We start from the raw sequence: 20,747 nt of genomic DNA, 5'->3' as shown, positions 1-20,747 counted from the left end.
GCGCAACCCAAAAGGCACTGAAGTCTTAAAAAGTTGCTCAAAAGCAATGAAGCAACTAAATCAAAAGCAAATTCACAAGTCTTACCTCCATCTCTTCTTCAACTTCAACAGTAGTTTCAAATGAGGATGAGGACTCAATAGATAGCATACCATCAGAACCAACTTTATCAATAGCATCAGCAATCATAGTTCCTAGGAATTCATCATTGCCAACAGAAATTGATTCAACAGCTGCAGCAGATGCATATATTGATCAAATATTAGCCTTCTTAGAAGAATTCAAAACTACAAGTAAAAACTTTCAAGAATTCAAGGAAATATATGTCTAGAAAAGAGCTAAGAACATTCAGAACATAGGTTAACATAGTTGCAAGTAACAGTGTGCATCCAACACATTATACCTTCTGACAACCTTCATTTCAAAATAACAGAACACAGTGTATCACTCATCCTACTACGAACTAGACTGCAGAAGGAAGCTAATTTAGGCTCTAGGATCTTGGTTCGTGTAAAGAGACTACATACCTCACGAATCAAAGTTGCACCAGCATTTTCCATAGCTCAATGGCACGGGCAATAGTTACACCATCACTGACAACTTTTGGAGCTCCATACTCATATAACACGACGTTTCTCCCTGCAGCTCATATGAAACAAGGATTTCAAGCACATAATCAATTGTACAATATACAAAAGGCTCGCGCGGATAAGAGAGTAACATCAGCTAGAATTTTTGAAGAGGACGCATAATAGTTCTGACAGATGTTTTGTATCCAATAATCAAATCCAACTCTAGAAGAAAAACTACTAAAAAATCACAGAACACACAAAGGCAAATAGAAAAGAATTGAAACCGAAAGGACCAGTCAGTCACAGAAGCAATACCTCTAGGACCAAGGGTTACACCGACAGCATTAGCAAGCTTCTCGACGCCGGCCTGAAGAGCCGACCTGGAACTCTGATCAAAGGCGATGTTCTTCGCCATGGCTCGCACGACGAGCTTCCGGCGCGCATCGGGCCTCTGCCTCTGGGCCGCTCTCCCCCTCAGACACTCCTGAGATAGCGTTGGCGGAGGCCATCGGAGGAATGACAGGGAGGAGCGTGAGCGACGACGATGAGACCGAAACATGGTGAAAAAGGTAACTACACTCGCCGCCAACCCGTCCCAGCCAACACTGAGGACAGCGGGTTTAGGAAAGGGAGGGTTTCGGTATGACGAAGGAAGATAGGCAGAGATTCCAGAAGCTTCGGAAGCAAAGACATTTGGACCATCTAGGCGCCCAAACATTATGGATTCGGCCCGAACGAGTTCTTGGGCTTTTTTTTTTTTTTTTTTTTTTTTTTTTTTTTTTAGTGGTGAAAGGGAAGAGTAAGGTCCCTTTACCGTGCATCAGTATGGTAATAATCATTAATTTTTAAAAAACCAATTATTCGAAATTATTAATTCTGGAGGTAACTAATTCAATCCGATCTATGGAAGATTTTCATCAATTACCAAAATAAATTTGGAAAATGTTCATGTTGTTGGACACTGATAGCCGACCATCACAAGTTGATCATCACTAATGAAAGTCATGTGTTCACCTCAGTACTCAACTATAACTCATAATATGACCGCTCCACCAGTGGACCCAAGCTCATGGGTAATCATATTTCATGTTGCATTCGCAACACAGTCACTTCGCAAGTGGATCCAGACCCATAGGTAATAGTACTTCGTGTGACTTTCGATGCTTTTCCATCAAATAGAGCATAAATAAGCTCCAGCTGAGGATTTATCTATGATGCCTTGGAGATCCACCAAATATTCTATCGTTGCACCATGCCTCGAGGGGTGATAATCATCCTTTCCTTTTGTGGCAAAAGATGATAACTCTTACCTTGGAATCCCTCCAAGACCGTCCTAAGCATATTGGAATGGAGTAAATCATAGGGGTTATTTGCCCAGCCGAGCAACCTCCTAGGTGAGGGGGCCTAACACAGGATAAACCCACAATTCAAACCCGAGACGTATTGTGGCAACTCCTCACCCAAATACCAACTCGATTACGCGTCATAGAGGTGATAATCACCTTTTCCTTTTTTTTATTGGTAATATAGATATCTAATTTTTTAAACCGACTAATCTTGAAGATGACCGACATAATCCTATAAAAAAATTTTATCAACCATCAAAATAAATCAAAAAATATTCGCAGGGGTCCATTCATGTTCCAACATCCTTAAAGTTCTCATCCCAATAGTGAAAAAAATTATACTTAAATACTTGATTAATCGTTTGACTGTTGCACCTTCACGTCAAGTTTTTTTTTTTTTTTTTTTAACATAGAAGGATGTCAAACAAGCATTGTGGCTATCTCACATGCAATTTTGGCTCCCCGTGAATATATTTGTATTTTGCCCTCTGAAATTGTTATGCGAGAATCAAACGAATGGGATTCATTCTCTACTCGCTCCCACCTCTCTCTAGTTAGACCAAATTACATAAGCATCATCTACGTCCAGTATTTGCAAACTAAAATACTGACTAATAAAGATACACTCTAAAAGTACAAATAAAGTAATAAAAAATGCTTTTATAAAATATAATTATTTATTTTAAAAGCAACAATGTCTTCGTTTGTAGGCTCATGGGTAATTGCGAATATTAACAACTTGAAAATCCTTCCGTTATACCGTAGCTAGCTTCAGGAACTTTATTTTTGTTTATCTTGCCTTGTTTTTTGGCGAATGGGATGCCCATGAGGGTGCCGTTTAGAAATCCATATCACCAGCGATGAGACGTAGTGTACAATTTCTATTAAGCGCTTTACGTCACCTAAAGTCTCCCTAATTCAATATAAACAACTGGTTCTTCCGCTGTCACACACCCATGCCTTTTTAAGCATTTCATTCCCTATCAAAATTAAATAAAATATTTTCCTTTAAAATAATAATAGAAAGATATCATTATTCACACACGTGTTTATATATATATAGCATTATTGTAGCGGTAGTTGTATAGAAGCTACCGAGTGCTGTAACAAAAAAAAAAAAAAAAAGCCAGAATTAATACGGGGGTTGTGAAAGGTGTGTGCTCACCCACTAGTTATATACCTCTACACCTCTTATACGAAAACAAACAATGAGAGGGGAGGGACAGCTGTCGCCATCGTCCCTCCAGCTCGTCTTGGCTATAACATTGTTAATTACTGTAATGTCTAACTATTATTAAGTGAGGGCAGATCCTCTATACTATTTTTTTTTTTTTTATCTAAAGGATGATTCTTTAATATGGATTGATAAAATAAATATTCCTTATTTATAAAATAGATGGAGATTATTCATCTCTATCAATCTACATCAAGGGACCATCTCCTGGATCATAAAAAGTGGTCCAGAAGATTCGGACTATTATTAAATAGTTAATGTATAATAGTTAATACAATATTATTATAGTATTATAATAACTATGTAATCATTTTTATTATCGTTTTAAAATAATTTTGATTAATTTAAAATAATTTAACAAAAAAAAATTTTGGAGAAGTTTATTCATTCTGTCGTAAAATAATGGAGATGATTGACTAGAAATATGACTATTACATTGATTGGATATGGACCTCGCTCTACTTTTCAAATATAAAAAAATATCAGTGCCTAGTCAGGGAAGGGGTCCCCGGTGTTGATCCTCCGACGCTCAAGTCAGTCACCGGAAAGAGAAAAAAGACTGAACAACAATATACATAGACGTAAATAGTGAATAATGAGTACCTCCATCGATGTATGGACCCCTTTTATATAGTGTCTGGTAGATGACATGCGCACTTCTCTCGAGACGTGGACACATTCTCCAATTGGTCATGGACACGTTCTCCATTTTATCCTATAAAAGGACATATCAAGAAAGTGCACACCATATCTTAATAGGGCATGTATATCCCTAACAAGACAGTAGAAGTTTTTGTCATACGATCTGTCCGTTGACCATGCTCTATGTCATAGGTATTATCTCTCAAAAGGATATTGAGAGATACGACAATGATCCCGTTATTCGATCGAGCAGGGTAGCCGCTCGGCTGAAACTCCTCCGCTCGGTCGGTCTCGGTTGTTCTTCCTTGTGGTGACTAAGTATAATACTTATCTCATTCCGCTTCGACAAGCGCTTTGATGATCTTAGCATTTTGTGGATCCGTACTGAGCGTCTGACCATCTTACCATATTTTTAATTAATTAATCTTTTTTTGAAAAAAAGCTTTATTTTAATGACCAATCCTCTTGTTTTTTTCTGTGAGTTTAACCTCCGAAGTTCGTTATTTATATAACTTAACCACCACCCTCTATCTTTTAACATAAGAATGCATTCATGGCTGTCTTTGTCTTCCTCCTCCTCCTCGCTCCGATGCTCTCCGACGTGGTCCCTCGTTCCGTCGCGCTCAACCCTTCCATTGCTTGCAACTCCACCCTCGACCCCAAGTTTTGCATTACCTTCCTCACGCGGCCGCGAGACTGCAGCCTCCACGATTACGGCCGCTTCTCCCTGGCCAAGTCCCTCTCTAACGCCCGCATGTTCCTCGACTTGGTCGACCTCTACCTCGCCCGCCGGTCGACCTTGTCCCCCACCGCCGTCATGGCCCTCCAGGACTGCCGGCTCCTCTCTAGCCTCAACATTGACTTCTTGACTACGGCATCGGTCACGGTGAATTACACCGACACGCTGCTCGGCCACCAGGCCGAGAAGCTGCAGACCCTGCTCTCCGCCCTGGTGACCAACCAAAAGACCTGCTCCGACGGCCTGAAAGCGGTTCCCATTTCCGACGGCCTCGCGGTGCCCATTTCCGACTGCACCAAGCTCTACAGCATGTCCCTCGCGCTCTTCAACAAGGCTTGGGTCATGCCCAACAAGACGAACAGGGGAAACCGCTCTGCCTCAGAAGTAACGCCGCACCGCAGAGGACTGCTCTTCCACGAGGCTCTCGTCGACGGCGATCGCCGGCTGCCGCTGTGGATCTCGGGCTCGAAGAGAGAGCTGCTCGAGAGGTGGAGGCGCCGTACCCAACGACTCCCGCAAGCCGGCACGGATACCATTCTAGTGCACAACATTGTGCTGGTGAGCCAAGATGGAAAGGGGGACTACACCAGCATCACCGCCGCCGTCAACTCGGCACCAAGCAACCTCGACGGGACCACCGCCGGCTACTACTTGATATTCGTCGCCGCCGGAATCTACCAGGAGTACGTCGTCGTCGGGCAGCGTAAAACGTACTTGATGATGATCGGCGAAGGTATCAACCAGACGGTGGTCACCGGAAACCATAATGTGGCCGACGGCCGGACTACCTTCAACAGCGCAACGTTTGGTATATATGCGAATTATAGAAGTCGAAGAATTTAACCATTAATCGATTCCTTTATTTAGATAGTAAACAATCGAATTGCTCTGCTCTGCTCTGCAGCGGTGGTGGGGCAGGGGTTCGTGGCCATGAACATGACTTTCCGAAACACCGCCGGCCCGGCGAAGGGCCAGGCTGTCGCCGTCCGGAATGGGGCCGACCTCTCCGCCTTCTACCTCTGCAGCTTCGAGGGCTACCAGGACACGCTCTACGCGCACTCGATGCGGCAATTCTACCGCGAGTGCGACATCTACGGCACCGTCGACTACATCTTCGGCGACGCGGCGGCGGTCTTCCAGCGATGCAACGTCTACTCCCGGCTGCCTCTTCACGGGCAGGGCAATACCATCACCGCCCAGGGCCGGAGCGACCCCAACCAGAACACCGGCACCTCGATGCAGTCTTGCAGGTTCCTCGCCGCGGCCGACCTCAAGGCGGCAGGCCACTCGACGAGGACGTACCTCGGCCGGCCGTGGCGGCTCTACTCGAGGACGGTGATCATGGAGTCGTTCATCGACGCGTTGGTCGATCCGGCAGGGTGGTTGCCGTGGAACGGCAGCTTCGCGTTGGCAACGTTGTACTATGCGGAGTTCCGTAACTCGGGGCCCGGCGCTGGGACTGCCAGCCGGGTCAAATGGCCGGGATTTCATGTGATTAGGTCCGGCGATGCGGACAATTTCACGGCGAGCAAGTTCATTCAGGGAGACAACTGGTTGTCACTGGCCGGAGTGCCTTATGACAGAGGATTAAAGCTTTAATTAACAAATTACTTGAAGATTAATTAATAATTAAAGAAGCTTTGATCAGTCTAATTAAACTTGATTCATTCGTATTCTTTTGTTCTTGTTCACGTTGTGAAAGTCTGATACATATTCTTATCGAGCAGCGTGCAATTTGATGGAAGACGAATTTTCATTTTGAAGACGGAACGTGCAGAAGACTACAAAGAGTTGACAAAAATGTGTTGACTAATAATAATAATTGAATATTCAAAATACAGTTGTAGCATACTTTGAAACTGAAGAACAGCACTCCATGAGCAAGGTGCGTTGGTAAAAGACAAACATTGCAGCGAGGTGATTATATTTATTTCAGCCGTTCTTATCAATCGATCTTATAGAAATAAATTATGGGATAAATTAATAATCGTTCGTCAAGATTAGAGAATGGGAGAAATTTTTCTCCAACAATATGTTGGTCGGGATTTAATTTTTATTTCATCATAGTAGATCTGTCATTCTCTATCTAACTGAACATCCAGGGGCATAATTCTTATGCATAATTCAAATCTTATATAGATATTTCCTATAAAGAGTCGTGTCAAGACCCATTTGTACTTTTTCGTATTATACCGGAGGTAATTAGAAGGTATCACATGGCTAAGGGAAAGTTAAATGTCCTGGTTAAAGTCAACAAAAGTTTGATCTCAAACTCTAAATTGGCCAATTCCATGCGCACTTGACTCTAATTGGCCCCCGACTCCAAGCGATTCCCCGACTTGATGCAGCCTCGAACCCCAAGCTACCCCCAACTCGATGCAGTCTCCAACTCCAAACTGTGTCGACTCAATGCAGTCTCCGACTTCAAACTACTCCTAACTTGTTGTAGTCTCCGACTCCAAACTGCCCTTGACCGAGTGCAGTCTCTGACTCCATACCGCCCTTGACTCTCAGTTTCCTAAAATCAGACCGATACATCCGATTGATAGCAGGCAAGGCGTTGAGCCGTTTTTTCCTGAAGATACAGACAGCGTATAACCGTTTTTTCCTGAAGAACGCGGGAAGCACAACCGTTTAACCGAAAAGAGATAGGCAATGTAACCATTTATTTCATAAGACATAGTAATGTAAGCATGGTTCTAGGAACACGTGGAGAATGTGAGAGTACATCTACCGCTTTATAAAAGGTTGTTTGCTTTTGTGGACGTGGAGATAACTATCTAAATCTAAGCAACATTTGTTACTATTCTTTCCCATTCTCCTCTACGCGCGGTAGACTAACTTGAGCTCAGAGTGATGGTGCAGGGACATCTCCAGCCATCATTTTAAACCTCTCTTTCTTTGACTCTTCTGTCTAGACTCCGACATATCTCTTTATAAATCCCCGCTGCTCTTGGGGAATTAATGACTCGTCAACATTAACGTTAACTCACCAATAGTTCGTTCATTGGAGATCCCAGGCAAGATCATCATATTATCATATTTACCTGATGACCGATCTATGGAATTGAGCTTGAGTGGAGGGTTGCAAAAGAAGCTTGTAGGTAGAGTCGATGCCACGAAAGATACTTTCTTTGGCGAAGGATCATGGAAGGAGCTTGCAACTCAAGCAGAAAGGTCACCGAAGATAAACTTGTGATGGTGAGCCAAGATTCATCCTTAGGAAAGACACTTGGGCCCACAGAATATGCTCACAACTAATTAAGGTATCAAAACTTTTCATACGTTGATTTACAGACGAAATAAAAGTTTTTACATGTATCAGCTGTTACGTTAGAATTTTATGGACTTAATTATAAACGTAGAAGTCCAATAAATCATATATCTCTTACGATGGATTGAAAATATATTTCATTGTATATATAAGGTTATCCGACATATTGACAAGAAACACACTTAATTTCTTTTCTCTTCCATTCGATGAATAGATGATTCTCTTTATATCCTTTGAAGATCTAACTCTTTTCATATCTATGAATACACGTACACTTCTGATTTGACATAGCTAATGATTTAACATGAGTTATCAAGTTAATTTTGATGACGTGCTGGAGACTTTAGGGGTCACATGGCAGAATTTGTTAGATATATGTGAACGGAAAGAGGTTGAAAAGGAATCCTTTGCCTGATTGATGGTTTCATTAATTCAGAGTGATATATGTTTTGATATCATTTGTAGGATCGGAAAGAATGCTAGAGGGGAGATGAATAGTGATCGTCGAAAAATTTGAATTAAAACGAAGTTACGCAGCGGAGAACGAAAGAAACAAACAACATTAGCACAAGTTGGTTTTACTTGGTTCGGAGTGTTCGACGACTCCTACTCCAAGGTCTGCACTCGTTGAGTGCTTTTGTTGGACAATCCACTAATAGTTCACAAAATATGTTACAAGATAAGTACATGAACAAAAAATAAAGCTACCGACAATAAGGAAAATATGAAAATCTGAGTCGCCGGTTGTCGGAGGAACTTTATAGTATCGCAAGAGTTTTTTCGGAGCACCGAGCAAGAAGAAAACTTGTCGCAATTGTTGTTTTGAAGCTCTTGGCCGAAGGCCTTTAAATAGGTCTATTCCGGGCGTCTGGAATCTCTCTGAGCACCTGAACCACGTGGCTCGACCAATCGATGCGCTCCATGCCATCTTGTGGATAATTCTTCGGTTCCGAGCACCTAGACCAAGTCCGGGCGCTCGGATCACCTGGGCGCCCTCGGCATCCGCTGGGCAAGCCTGCTCCGGGCGCCCGAACCCTTTTCTTCATCATCTTCCACCTACAAGAAAATTTTAGTCCAGACAATCGAAAAATATATTTTACCCTGCAAAGTAGAGTTAGCACAACATGATAAAATGTGAGTATTAATTAGATTCTTTCTCCACGAAATCAGAACTTAATCAAGATCTCAACTTAGGTTTTTCAAATGGATCTAAGTTGGATCGACGCCTACAGTTCTCTCAATGGGGAACGCGTCCTCACTGGATCTCTCTTCCAGTTGCTCACCTTCACTTACCATTTGCAGTCACTTGACTTGCCTTTGACCCACCGAGTCTTCCCGTTAGTTGTCAGGTCCGCAGACCCAACTGGACTTCGGCCGGTTGTCAGGTCCTGCAGATCCAATCAGACTTCTCGCCAGATATCGAGTCCCGTTGACCTATCCGGACTTCTCACCAGTTATCGGGTCCCGCGGACTTAGCTGGATTTCAACCTAGTGTCAGGTTCCTCAGATCAGTCAACTCCTGCACACTTGGTAAAGTAGTTAGACAAACAACATATCTAACTTTAACTTATTTGTCATACATCAAAATCAGATTATTAGTGCAACATGCACCAACACTTTTTAATTGTTGCTTCTGCCATTTCGCTAGTGTAATTAGATAATCGTGGTTGAAAAACTACTCATTTATTGCTACAATTTTGATTGCCTTTTTCATTCGACCTCCTGATTTTTATTTCCTCTGGTCGTGTTAGATGACCTTTAATCTCTCGCTTTTTTTTTCAACTAAGAAATGAAATGATCTTAAATTTTTTCTCAAATTATAGATAACCTTCTTAACATGTAATTTTTTTTTAAAATTTTTGATGCAAATAAGGAATCATTTTAAATTGCAACTGAAGAGTACAGTAAATTTTTTCAGATGGATGAAATCTAATTTTATTTGAGAGTTAGTTGATTTGGTTAAAGGTATTCTAATTTAGAGTTTTGGTTAAACAAGACTTTGGAACCCAATATAGGTTCCAGCCAACTGGATTAACTAAGAATTTCATAGAGACATACTTTTTTGAAATATTTCTAATTTGTCCCTTATGAAATCTATAATACTAATTTAGATTGTTGTATTTTCTAAGATTTGTATTTGATGAACATGTATGATTTTTCAAGTTATCTACTTGTCTTTTCAAATTTTCATTTTCTAATTTTAATTTGTCTAACTCTTCTAACGGACAAGATTTAGCTAGAATTACTTTTAAATTTTTAATCTCCTTTTCTAATTTACAGCAATCGTTAGTTAATAATTTAACAAATTTAAATAATTTATTGGGAGGAAGAGATCGTACCTGACTTATCTTGTCGATCTCGTTATCCGTGTCTCCCCTTGAACTACTGCTTTCTTCCGACGTAGCTCCCCCTTCATCGATGCTCTCGATGCTTATTTCGGACGAGCTTGAGTCGTAGTCCTCGTCTTGATGACTTGCCATTAGTGCAAGTCCGGAGAAAGCCTCAACTTCTTATTCGGACGATGTATCGTCCCACGTCGCCTTCAGAGTCTTGTGTTTTTGGACAGACTTCTTTCCTTTGTCTTTGTCCTTGTTCCTTAGCTTGGGGCAGTTGTCCTTGATGTGCCCTTCTTCATTGCAGTGGTAGCATCTGATAGTCCTTCTCTTTCTATCCTGCGGATGGTTAGTTTTTCTTGATTTACAATGTTTCTTAAAACGTCTTACCATCATAACCATTTCCTCGTCATTGAGAGAAGACTCTGACTCAGGTTCGTTACTCGATGCTTTGAGGGCGATGTTGTGCTTGGGCTCCTTCGTACTTGCACATCTTGATTCATGCACTTCAAATGTGGAAAATAATTCTTCTAAATAAATAATTTCTAAGTCCTTAGATATATTAAACACATCTACTAGTGATGCTCATTTAGTATTTCTAGGAAATGAATTGAGTGCGTACCTTAGAGAATCTCGGTTACTTACCTTTTCTCCGAGATTCAATAATTCGGTGATAATCTCCTTAATTTTCGAGTGTAGATGTGCAACTATTTCATCTTCTTCAAGTCTCATGCTGGTGAGCTGGTTGCGAAGCAAATCTCGTCTTGCGAGCTTGGCTTCAGATGTCCTTTCGTGTAACACCCACTAAGCTTTTAAGATAAATATGAGAATGATGAATTTGCCTTAGAAAAATATTAGTAGAATGTTGAACCAAAAAGAAATAAAAAGAAATAAAAATAGAGAGTGGTCAAGGATTGAACCTTGAACCTCTCATGAAGTAAATGATAGGATTAATGGGTAATAACTAGTTGGGATAGGAATGATATATTGATAGCAAAGGAGGGAAACTCATGATAAGGATGAGAGTAAAAGCTAGCCAAAAGAAAGCAAGAAAAGAACAAGAGAAAGGCAACTTGCCTTCCTTCTTTTCTCTCCCTCTTCCTCTCCCTTTTGCCGTGACTTAAAGAGGAGAATTAAGGGGATTCATTCCCCCTTGTTTCATCATGAATGATGAGAAAAAATAAATAAATAAAATAAAAAGAAAATGGAAAAAAAGGGGCTAAGGGAGAAGGAAAATAAAAAAACTAATTTTGCTACCTCTTCCCCCTTAACATAAAAGGGAGCAAAGAGAAGATTTTATTTTTCTCTCATTTCTCTCATTCTCTCCTCTTCACCACCGAGAGCCCTCAGCCCCCTCTCCTCCATTTTCGGTCCCCAAAAGCAAGGTTCCTCCTAGGATACAAGGAAGGCTACCAAGGGAAATCAAAGGAGGAGAACAAGAAGAAGAGACCTTTTCTTCCATCACCACACTTTAGAACCACAAGCGAAAAGGATGTAAGTATCCCCTCACCTGTGGTACAAGTAGTTTTAATGTGTTTTTGGATTTTATGAGGATTTTAAAACCTAGAAACAAAGTTGTAAAAATTCGGCCAAAGAAATGACTTGTTGATCCTAGGAATGTTTAATATAAGCCTTGATTCATGATAATTTTTCTATGCTTTGTAAGAAGGTTTTCTCTCATATTTTTATATATATGTGATGCTGGATTAGAGATGTACCTAACCCTAGAGTTTCGGCCAAAAAGGTTTTATAAGGGCTAGGGAATTTATTTGTTTACCTAACTTGCACAAAACCCTCTAAATAAATGGTTAAGGATCCATTATTGTTTTCATACTTGAAGGTTACTTGGAACCAAAAGTACCCCACTCACAAGTTTCGGCCAAGGAAGGGTTTAGGGTTAGGAAGACTTTGAATTTAAACTCACCATGTTTATATGATAGAATATAGAGTTTCTTAAAGAGTTGCATGCTTGTATGTTGATAGAAACTCATGAATATCACTTTTAATGTTTCGGCCATGGTAAGATGGATGCTTTAGAATAGCTTAAACAGATTTTTAACATGCTCAAAACCTCCATGACAATAAGATATGAAAGTTGTTTGATGCTCCCATGCTTAATTAGAGTATAGGAAAATTGGTTGCATGATATATGATAATTATGACCACAAGGGTCCTAGCTTGTTTGTGAACCAAACTTATATGTATAGTTTCTTTGATATTTTTGCCATAAAACTTGTTTAGGTTTTCCATACTTTAGGCCACCTAAAACCTAGTTAAAGACTTGGAAGGTTTCGGCCAAACATATGCTATGAGATAAAGAAAGGAAAAACCTAGGAAACCTAAGACCCAATTTAAATGTATGCTTATAGTGCTTGACTTTTATACATGTTATGAAATGTGTTATGACTTTCTATGCTTTTATGCCATTTGAACAAATTCCATGCTTGATGAGGTTCGGCCATGTAGGGTTTAAAGACCTAGAAACCTTAAAATTAAGACCTCATGTGTTAAAGATGCTTCTTATGAAATTGAGATAACATGTTGATTGTGTTCACATGCTTATATATTTAACTATGATTCAAATGGACACTTTAAAGTCTCGGCCATGAAGGGATACATGCTTTAGAAACCCTAGAACTTACATTGAACATGCTCATGTCACTCTCCATGAAATATGAAATGTAGAAAGTCAAAAATTCACATGCTATATGTTGTTAGTGACCTAAATTTATGCTAAGGGAAGTTTCGGCCATGACCACTTGTATGATGCTATTTATAAATTTATACATGATGTTAGAGGAAGTTCACATGCTTATATGCTTGCTTGAAAACCTAAATGAGTACTTGTAAGTTTCGGCCATGACATAATTTTAAGGGCTTAAAGGATTTAGGAACTAACTCAATTGTGCTTACCATATTCCTTGAAACAAATGCTATAAATATGGTTAAGGTTTCCATGCTTTATGTCATTTAGAACCTTGTTTCACACTTGTTAAGGTTCAGCCAAATGAGGTTTAAGGACTTGGAGAACTTAGAGTCCAAGTAAATCTTGTTTATAATACTTCCTATAAAAATGATATGTGGATGAATTAGGTTCTACATGCTTGGATGTTGTTTAAAACCTAAATTGGCACCTAAGAGGGTTTCGGCCAAGATAAGAACCCAAGGGATTAGGAAGCTTAGTACCCAAATTAATCATGTTACATTGTTCCTTATGATTGGATGAGCACATGATACACTTTTATGCTTAGACATGTATGCTTGTGAGCTATACAAGATGAGAATTCCTATGATATGTTATGAGTTCAAAATATGCATGTTTTATGTTATGATATGTGGGTAAATTTTATATGCTTTGATGATATGATATGAGCTGAAAATATGCATGCTTATGTTATGATATGTGGTTAAATTATGCATGCTTTGATGCTATGTTTAGTGCTTAAAATATGCATGCTTTCATGATATGCTATGTGGTTAAATTATGCATGCTTGATGATATGCTTTATGCTTAAGATATGTATGTTTTTATGATCTATGCCTAAGTGATGCATACCTTTATGACATGATGTATGCCTAAGTGATGCATACCTTTATGACATGATGTATGCCTAAGTGATGCATACCTTTATGATATGATGTATGCCTAAGTGATGCGTACTTTATTGACATGATGTGTGCCTAAGTGATGCGTACTTTTATGATATGATGTGTGCCTAAGTGATGCATGCTTTTATGATGTATGATATGTATAAGTATGACATGTATTTTACTTTATATGGCTTGTACCAAGGGTGAGCTCCATAAGCGCCCCGGGGTCGATGGAATAAGACTCGAGCCTCGTTAGGGATGGGCTCCTAAGTGCCCCTAGGTCGATGGAGTAAGACTCGGGCCTAGTATGTTTGCCTTGTAGGGTTCAAGACTTGCTACCTTGGATCTACATAGGTTGCGCGCAATATGTAAGTGGTACATAGCCGGAATCCCCTTTAAGTTGAGATTATGTTCAAGTATATATGTAAGAAGAAATGGTTTTAAAGATCATGAGACATACACATATTTTTCGGATACATGTTTTTCAAAATCATATTGCATATACCTTATGATGATTTATGATATGCCATGGTTAGATATGATTATGTTATGTTCCATGATATGTCCATGTGTATGATATGCCATGACTCCTTATGACGCTATGCCATGATTAGATACGATTATGTTATGCTTCATGCTATGCTTTACGCTATGATATGCCATGACTAGTTATGATTCCTTCATGTTGCATGATATGCTTAAAAGAGTATGTTACATTATGTCATGACTAGTTGAAATGATGCCATGTTGAGACATTATTTGATTATACTATGATTTTCGGTTTTAGTGAGTAGGAAAGAAACTTACTGAGCCATGAGTGCTCACAGCTTACTGTCCTTGTACCACAGATAAAGGAAAAAGCTGGATGAGCTAGAGGAGCAGCAGGAGATGCAAGGAGATGTGTGTGGCAGTGGCTAGGCAACCAAATAAGAACCTGCTTTTAAAACTTTTAAAGAACTACGCTTTGGTATCATGAATTGTAGTACCGTATGTGTGACTTGATGTTATGTTTCTACTAATTTTGATATCATGTTATTGAGGCCATGATAGTGTAGTTCGGATTTGATGAAAAGGAAAACAAAAGAAAAGTTTTTATTAAACTAAGAAAATTATTTTAAGTCTTCCGCTGTTTTAAAAAGAAAATTTGTACATAGAGTATCGTAGCCCCGTCCCTTAGGGTTAGCAGGGAGGGCGGGCGTTACACTTCGTGCAGCTCAAGGAACTTTTCCCACAGTTCCTTTGTTGAGTTGTAGTTGCCGATCCGGTTGACTTCTTATAGCGAAAGGATGCTCAACAGATGAAATTCTACTTTGCCGTTTGCCACGTAGTCGGCCTACTTTTTTTCGTCCACTAGTATTTTTCTTTGTCTTCTGGTACTACAAAACTAAATTCCATAATCAAAAGTAACTCAAAATCCGTTTTGAAAAATACCTACATTCGCTTTTTTCAGCTGTCGAACTCCCCCTCGAACTTCGATGGATATATGCTTGGTCTGGCCATTTGTTTAGTGCTTCGGTTGGCGGTTAGTCCTCCTGAAGCGTCCTGACTCTGATACCACTTGTTGGGGACCGTTGGGCCGGCTAGAAGGGGGGTTGAATAGCCTGCACAAATAAAAATAAACTACCCTTCACAAACTTTTAATTTAACACTTGCATAAATTAAATAAACAGAAAATAACAAAAAGAAGAGACACTGGATTTGACTTGGTTATAATCGGGGAGATTGTTAATCCAAGGAAGATGATCGTACTAAATTCTACTTCAGACGGAGAAGCCTCTTGTACAGTAGTATAAGTACAAAAAGAATGAAGCTAAACAAAATAATAGAGGCGCACAAGTGTTGTTACAATTTCTTGAATGAATTAAAAGCTTTTGGACCAAAGCTGTATTTATAACCTTGGTCGGGACGCTTGGAAGGGTTCCAGGCGCCTGAGAGGGGATAAAATTTTATCCCCTTCGCAACGGATCAAGTTTGGCCGCGATTCGATCAAAATTCAATTCTGGGCGCCCGGACTGGTCCAGGCACCAGGACAACTAAAGTCAACTAGGTTGACTTTTGGTCTGGGCCCTCTGCTCCGGTGCTGCTCACCTCGTTCCAGGTCTTCCGCTCCGGCTCCGCTCGCTTGGGTGATTTCAACCAACCGAAATAAGGCTCACCCGAATCCAATTTCAGCCTTCATGAGCAACCTTCCGCTCCGGCTTCTCGTCCCTCGGAAACGTCGTGCGCCTCCTTCTCATCCGCCCGTGTACTCTTCCGCAGCACCTTGTACCTCAGATGCACCGAGCCCGTCGACTCTCTCCTATGCCGTCCTTCTCGCTAGCTACGTCTTTTGCTCGATTCCCTGTGATCCTAAGCTCCTGCACACTTAGACACAAAGTTAAAACACTACAGAACCTAACTTAACTGTTGATCACATCAAAACAACCTTGGGGTTCCAACAATAAACACCACTCTTGTTTAAAACACTTATATGCCTCAGGAGTATAAATTTCACTAAAATATTTTAAAATCTCAATTGGAAACATTAAATATGGAACAATTGTACTTGATATGGAATTAGCTTTTAATTCCTCATATCGATGATCATCAAGGAGTCTTTGGAAGTGATCGAAGAAGTCTAAAAACTTCTGTTTATAAGTGATATACTTTTTCATAATACTATTCATGCTCTCACTTCTTTGTGTTGTAGTCATATCTGCGCAAAACATTTGCCGTCCATATACTAAAGCCCATTTTTCCTTTATATTGTATATGTGCCTCAATTAATCATTGTTTTCAAGTGCATACTTGGTCAACATCATGTTCCATGCTGAAATAAAATCTTTCTCTTCATCAAAATCATATACACATGAAGCAAAATCTTTAGCAAAGTCTCTAAACTGAGGAAAAACTTCACTTAAATGTATGGTGATATTTTGATAAATGTGTCAAATGCACAAACGGTGATGTGTTTCAGGTCATCTAGAAGCTAACGCATTTGCCATTACTGCATCTTGATATGTAAGAATAGTAATTGATTTTTTTTCTCACCCATAGCTCTAGTTAATGTATCAAACAATCACTCAAAAGTCAAACTGGTTTCATCATATAATAAAGCCGCACCAAAAAGTATCGATTGTTTATAATAATTAACACCTACAAACATCGCATTTGGTCGACCTTCACTGTTCTTTCTGTAGGTTGTGTCAAAGCAAACAAAATCTCCAAAATTAGCATAATCAACTCTCATCTTAGCATCAAACCAAAAAATATTAGTAATCAAATCATCTTCATCAACTTGAATAGCATAAAAAAAATTAGGATCATTGAATTGTATTTTCTACAAATACTCCAATACACCCCTATATCCCCAACTCTCATATTTATTGTTCTTTTGGATCGCAAGTAGTTTTTGTAATCCTCAGGAATAAATCCTAAACTCTCCCTCCCACCTACTTGCCTCACCATAAGATCATGAGATGCTTTTGGGGGGATTCTCATATTACTTGCAGTATCAATCTGTTTCATTGTAGAAGAAGATATACTCGATTTATCATTGTGGGTTTTACCTCTCCTTACACCAAATCTAACTTTTTTAGCATATGCCAAATAAATTGATATGCATCTTCTTTTGTCACAAATTCCAATCCTATTTGTGGTATATCCAAATTTGTTTCAATGTTCAAACCTATAAAATCAAACAAACAGAATAAAATGTCTAAAAAGGGAAATTCGATATACTAAAACTCAATACATTCCCAATATGAATCTTATTACCTTCATCAATAACATCAAAGTCACCTTCCTGACTAGCTTCATTTCCTTTAAAATTCAAATGATGACAATTCGTAGATTCACTCTCCATGATAATTACTTTGATCCAGTGGGAAGAAAACAACGAATTTAGGTATAAAAAAAAACAACGACAAAAGAAGCATCTAAATATAATAATTTTATGAAAAATTTCTACATGTCTAATTTCTATAAAAAAAGTAACAAAAGAAGCATCTAAAAATAATAATTTTATGTAAAATTTATGCATGTCCAAACTTATCTAAAAAGAGAGACAAAAGAAGCATATAAAAATAAAAATTTTATGTAAAACTTCTCTACGTCCAACTTCACAAAAAATAGCAATTCAAATGGGCATCTAATATGAACTATAATATCTTTAACCAAATCAACTATAGTTCAAAACCTCTCAAATGGAATTAGATTTGCAACAATCTGAAAAAATTTATTGCACTATTCAGTTGCAATGTAAAATGATTCCTTATTTGCATCAAAAATAAAAAAAAGTTTTACATATTAAGATGGCTATATATAATTTGAGAAAAAAATTTAACATCTTTTCATTTCTCAGTTGCACAAAAATTTCTCAGTTGCACCAAAAAAAAATTAAAGGGGCATCTAACATGACCAGGAGGAAACAGAAACCGGAAGGTCAAATGAAAAGGAGAATCAAAATTGTAGCAATAAATGAGAAGTTTTTCAACCATGATTACACTGGTGAAATTGCACTGGTGAAATTGCAGAAGCAATAACTGAAAAGGTCCTCATTTTCTTCCACACAGTGCCAAGGAGGGAGGCCGTGGGAGGGAGGCCACATAGGTCGCTGGAGGCCACTGGAGGGAGGTCGTGGGAGGGGGCCGCTGGAGGGAGGTCGCGGGAAGGAAGTCGGGGCGAATGTTGGAGGCCACGAGAGGAAGGCAATGCTGGAGGGAGGCGATGCTGGAGGGAGGTCCCTGGAGGGAGACGACATTGGAGGGAGGCCTCAGGAGGTCTATGGAGGGAGGTCGTGGGAGTGAGACGACGTGGAGGGAGGCTGCAGGCGACGTTGGAGGTCGGGGGAGGGAGGTGACGCTAGGGCTTTTTTGCATTAGCGCGTGCACGCGTTTTGCACGTGAGAGGGATTTTATACTACATTTATGGTCTAGCGGGGACCAAGAATAAGGGGTTCAGAAGATCTAAAAGTTCAAATCCAGGGCTCAGATTGCACTGAACCATATTGACTCGTGTGCGAGCACAACTTGCACTTGAGCAAAATAGAATATACAAAAAGTTGAAGCTCTCCACCTATGTTCCCCCTTCTTCCCTATCATGCATCTCTTGTTTGGCGGAGTACCCATGATAGCAGTCGGGTACTTCAACTCTCCACCTACGTTCCCCCTCCTCTTGCTCGGTGGAGTATTCGCCATAACAGTCAGGTACCTCTTAGTTCACCGTGACCACTAGTGCCTGGTGCGCATCATGGTCGAAGCATAGCCAGAGGTGGGGCAAATATGTTTCAAGAAAACTGTGACTATCGCAAGCCTCGGGTCGCTCTATCATTCGGGCTGCCCTACCTTCTATTGTAAGGCTGCTCTGCCCCATCATCCCCTTCTGTGACTCGGTTGATCTGCCGCTCGATTGATCTGTTGCTCGACCACATTACTAGGTCGGCTGCTCATCCTGATCATCTGCTCTATCGCTCGGGCTACTCTTCCTTTAGGTAGTCTTGTCTTTCCCCGCTCAATCGTTATACACAGTCTGTTACTCTGCCTGATCGATCACTCAGACTGATCTGTTGCTCGAACGCAATACTCGCAGATACTCTGCTCTACTCAATCGAGTACTCGCCCGCACGCCTGATCTGCCACTTGCCCACTTGGACGATTTTCCCGCTCTTGACTCGATTGCACTGCCACTCGACCACCTGATCACGGCTGCTCTGCTCGCTCAGGCACCTGCAGTTAGCACTTGGCAGAAACCAACTCTTACTAGCAGGATAAACGAAAATAAACCACGTCTCTTAGTTTTACCCAAAAAAGAATTTTATTCAATAACAAGATAATCTCTAAAATCAACTAAATAGACGCTTAAATAAATAAATCCTAACTTATAAAAGAAGGAAATTATCAAAAAATACCCTAAATACAACATAGAAATTATTTAAAATATATATAAAAAATATTCGAAGTCTATGAAAAAGTTTTAAATAATACTTTTTAGATCCGAAACTTGTCCAGTTATGGCTCCATCTTGTAACAAATATAAGTCTCTAAACAAGCTTCGATTAAAAAAAAAAAGCACCTCGTTATGATACTCAAGTCAAAAGTTACAATCCTTTGAAGCTCGACTCCAGCATTAGTTCTGCATCATTAGGTCAACTTAAATCGCAATCGATATTTGGTCAGGTTAACCCAACTCATGTTCAATATCGAGCTAGGTTATCCTGACGCAAGACATAGCTTGGATCAAGCCAACTTGAGTCACAACCGAACTCAAGTCCGATTCATTATTGAGCTCGACTCATGGTTGAGTTTGAATCAAGCCCATCAAACTTAAGACCGAGCTCGGATCTAACTAGCAGACCGAAAGGTGGAGCCATGCGATAAAAATCCAATTTGAGCTAAGCTCGATGGTAGACTGGGTCAGACGGACAAGTGAGTCGGAGAGGTGGCACAAACACATTCTCAATAAATGGGCGGACATGCAAGATGTGGTGCGGACACGATCTAGAGATGCAGGCTTACACGCGGGAAGTGCATTGAGTGGTCATTGAGGTTTATTCCTACTCTCCAAAAATAATATAAAAAGATATCCGCACACACAGAACATTTCTCTTTACTAGTTTAGTTTTTTCCACTTCTTCTACCTTCTCGGCCTGATTTAAGCATCAGACAAGTTTCGCCAAGGTTATCTTGGTTTTCGGTTTCCTTAGTTTTTATTATCATTGGAAACCTTCCTCAGAGCTAGACGTGAGACGTCTACTCACCGGGTGTCCCAAAACCCTCGTGCTACTCAACCCGATAGAAGTCAACCCGACAAAAGTCGATCTGACAAGAACTGAACCAATAGAAGCCAACCCGACTCAAATCCGACCTACCAGAGGAGCTCTGCTGCGACGCCCCAAGACGTCAGCCCATCCCCTGACAAAAGCCAACCCGACAAAAGTCGATCACTCGATGAAATCTAGAATTTCAAATATCATGATAATAGATTCAAAATCATATCCTTTTTTTCCTACTCTGTTCTCCGCGTTTAATGAAAGAGAACG

At 40.1% G+C, this 20,747-nt stretch overlaps 1 protein-coding gene and 1 long non-coding RNA gene across 2 annotated transcripts; one reads left to right on the top strand and one right to left on the bottom strand.

The window, feature by feature from the left end:
• Window positions 1-90: 90 nt before the first annotated feature.
• Window positions 91-1,028, bottom strand: LOC122016110. The gene is made up of 3 exons (XR_006121055.1): window positions 886-1,028; window positions 526-637; window positions 91-231 (listed from the first exon to the last, which is right to left on the bottom strand). It is a non-coding gene; the product is annotated as an uncharacterized LOC122016110 (long non-coding RNA).
• Window positions 1,029-4,347: 3,319 nt separating this feature from the next.
• Window positions 4,348-6,282, top strand: LOC122016714 (pectinesterase-like). Its single transcript, XM_042574102.1, has 2 exons — window positions 4,348-5,339; window positions 5,436-6,282. The coding sequence occupies exons 1-2, from the start codon at window positions 4,382-4,384 to the stop codon at window positions 6,128-6,130; spliced, it is 1,653 nt and encodes a 550-aa protein (XP_042430036.1). The 5' UTR covers window positions 4,348-4,381; the 3' UTR covers window positions 6,131-6,282.
• Window positions 6,283-20,747: the final 14,465 nt, after the last annotated feature.

This window comes from Zingiber officinale, chromosome 8B (genome assembly GCF_018446385.1).
Source record: "Zingiber officinale cultivar Zhangliang chromosome 8B, Zo_v1.1, whole genome shotgun sequence".
Lineage (NCBI taxonomy): Eukaryota > Viridiplantae > Streptophyta > Magnoliopsida > Zingiberales > Zingiberaceae > Zingiber > Zingiber officinale.
Note: the sequence above shows the minus strand (reverse complement) of the source record. Positions and strands in the feature narration are given on the sequence as shown.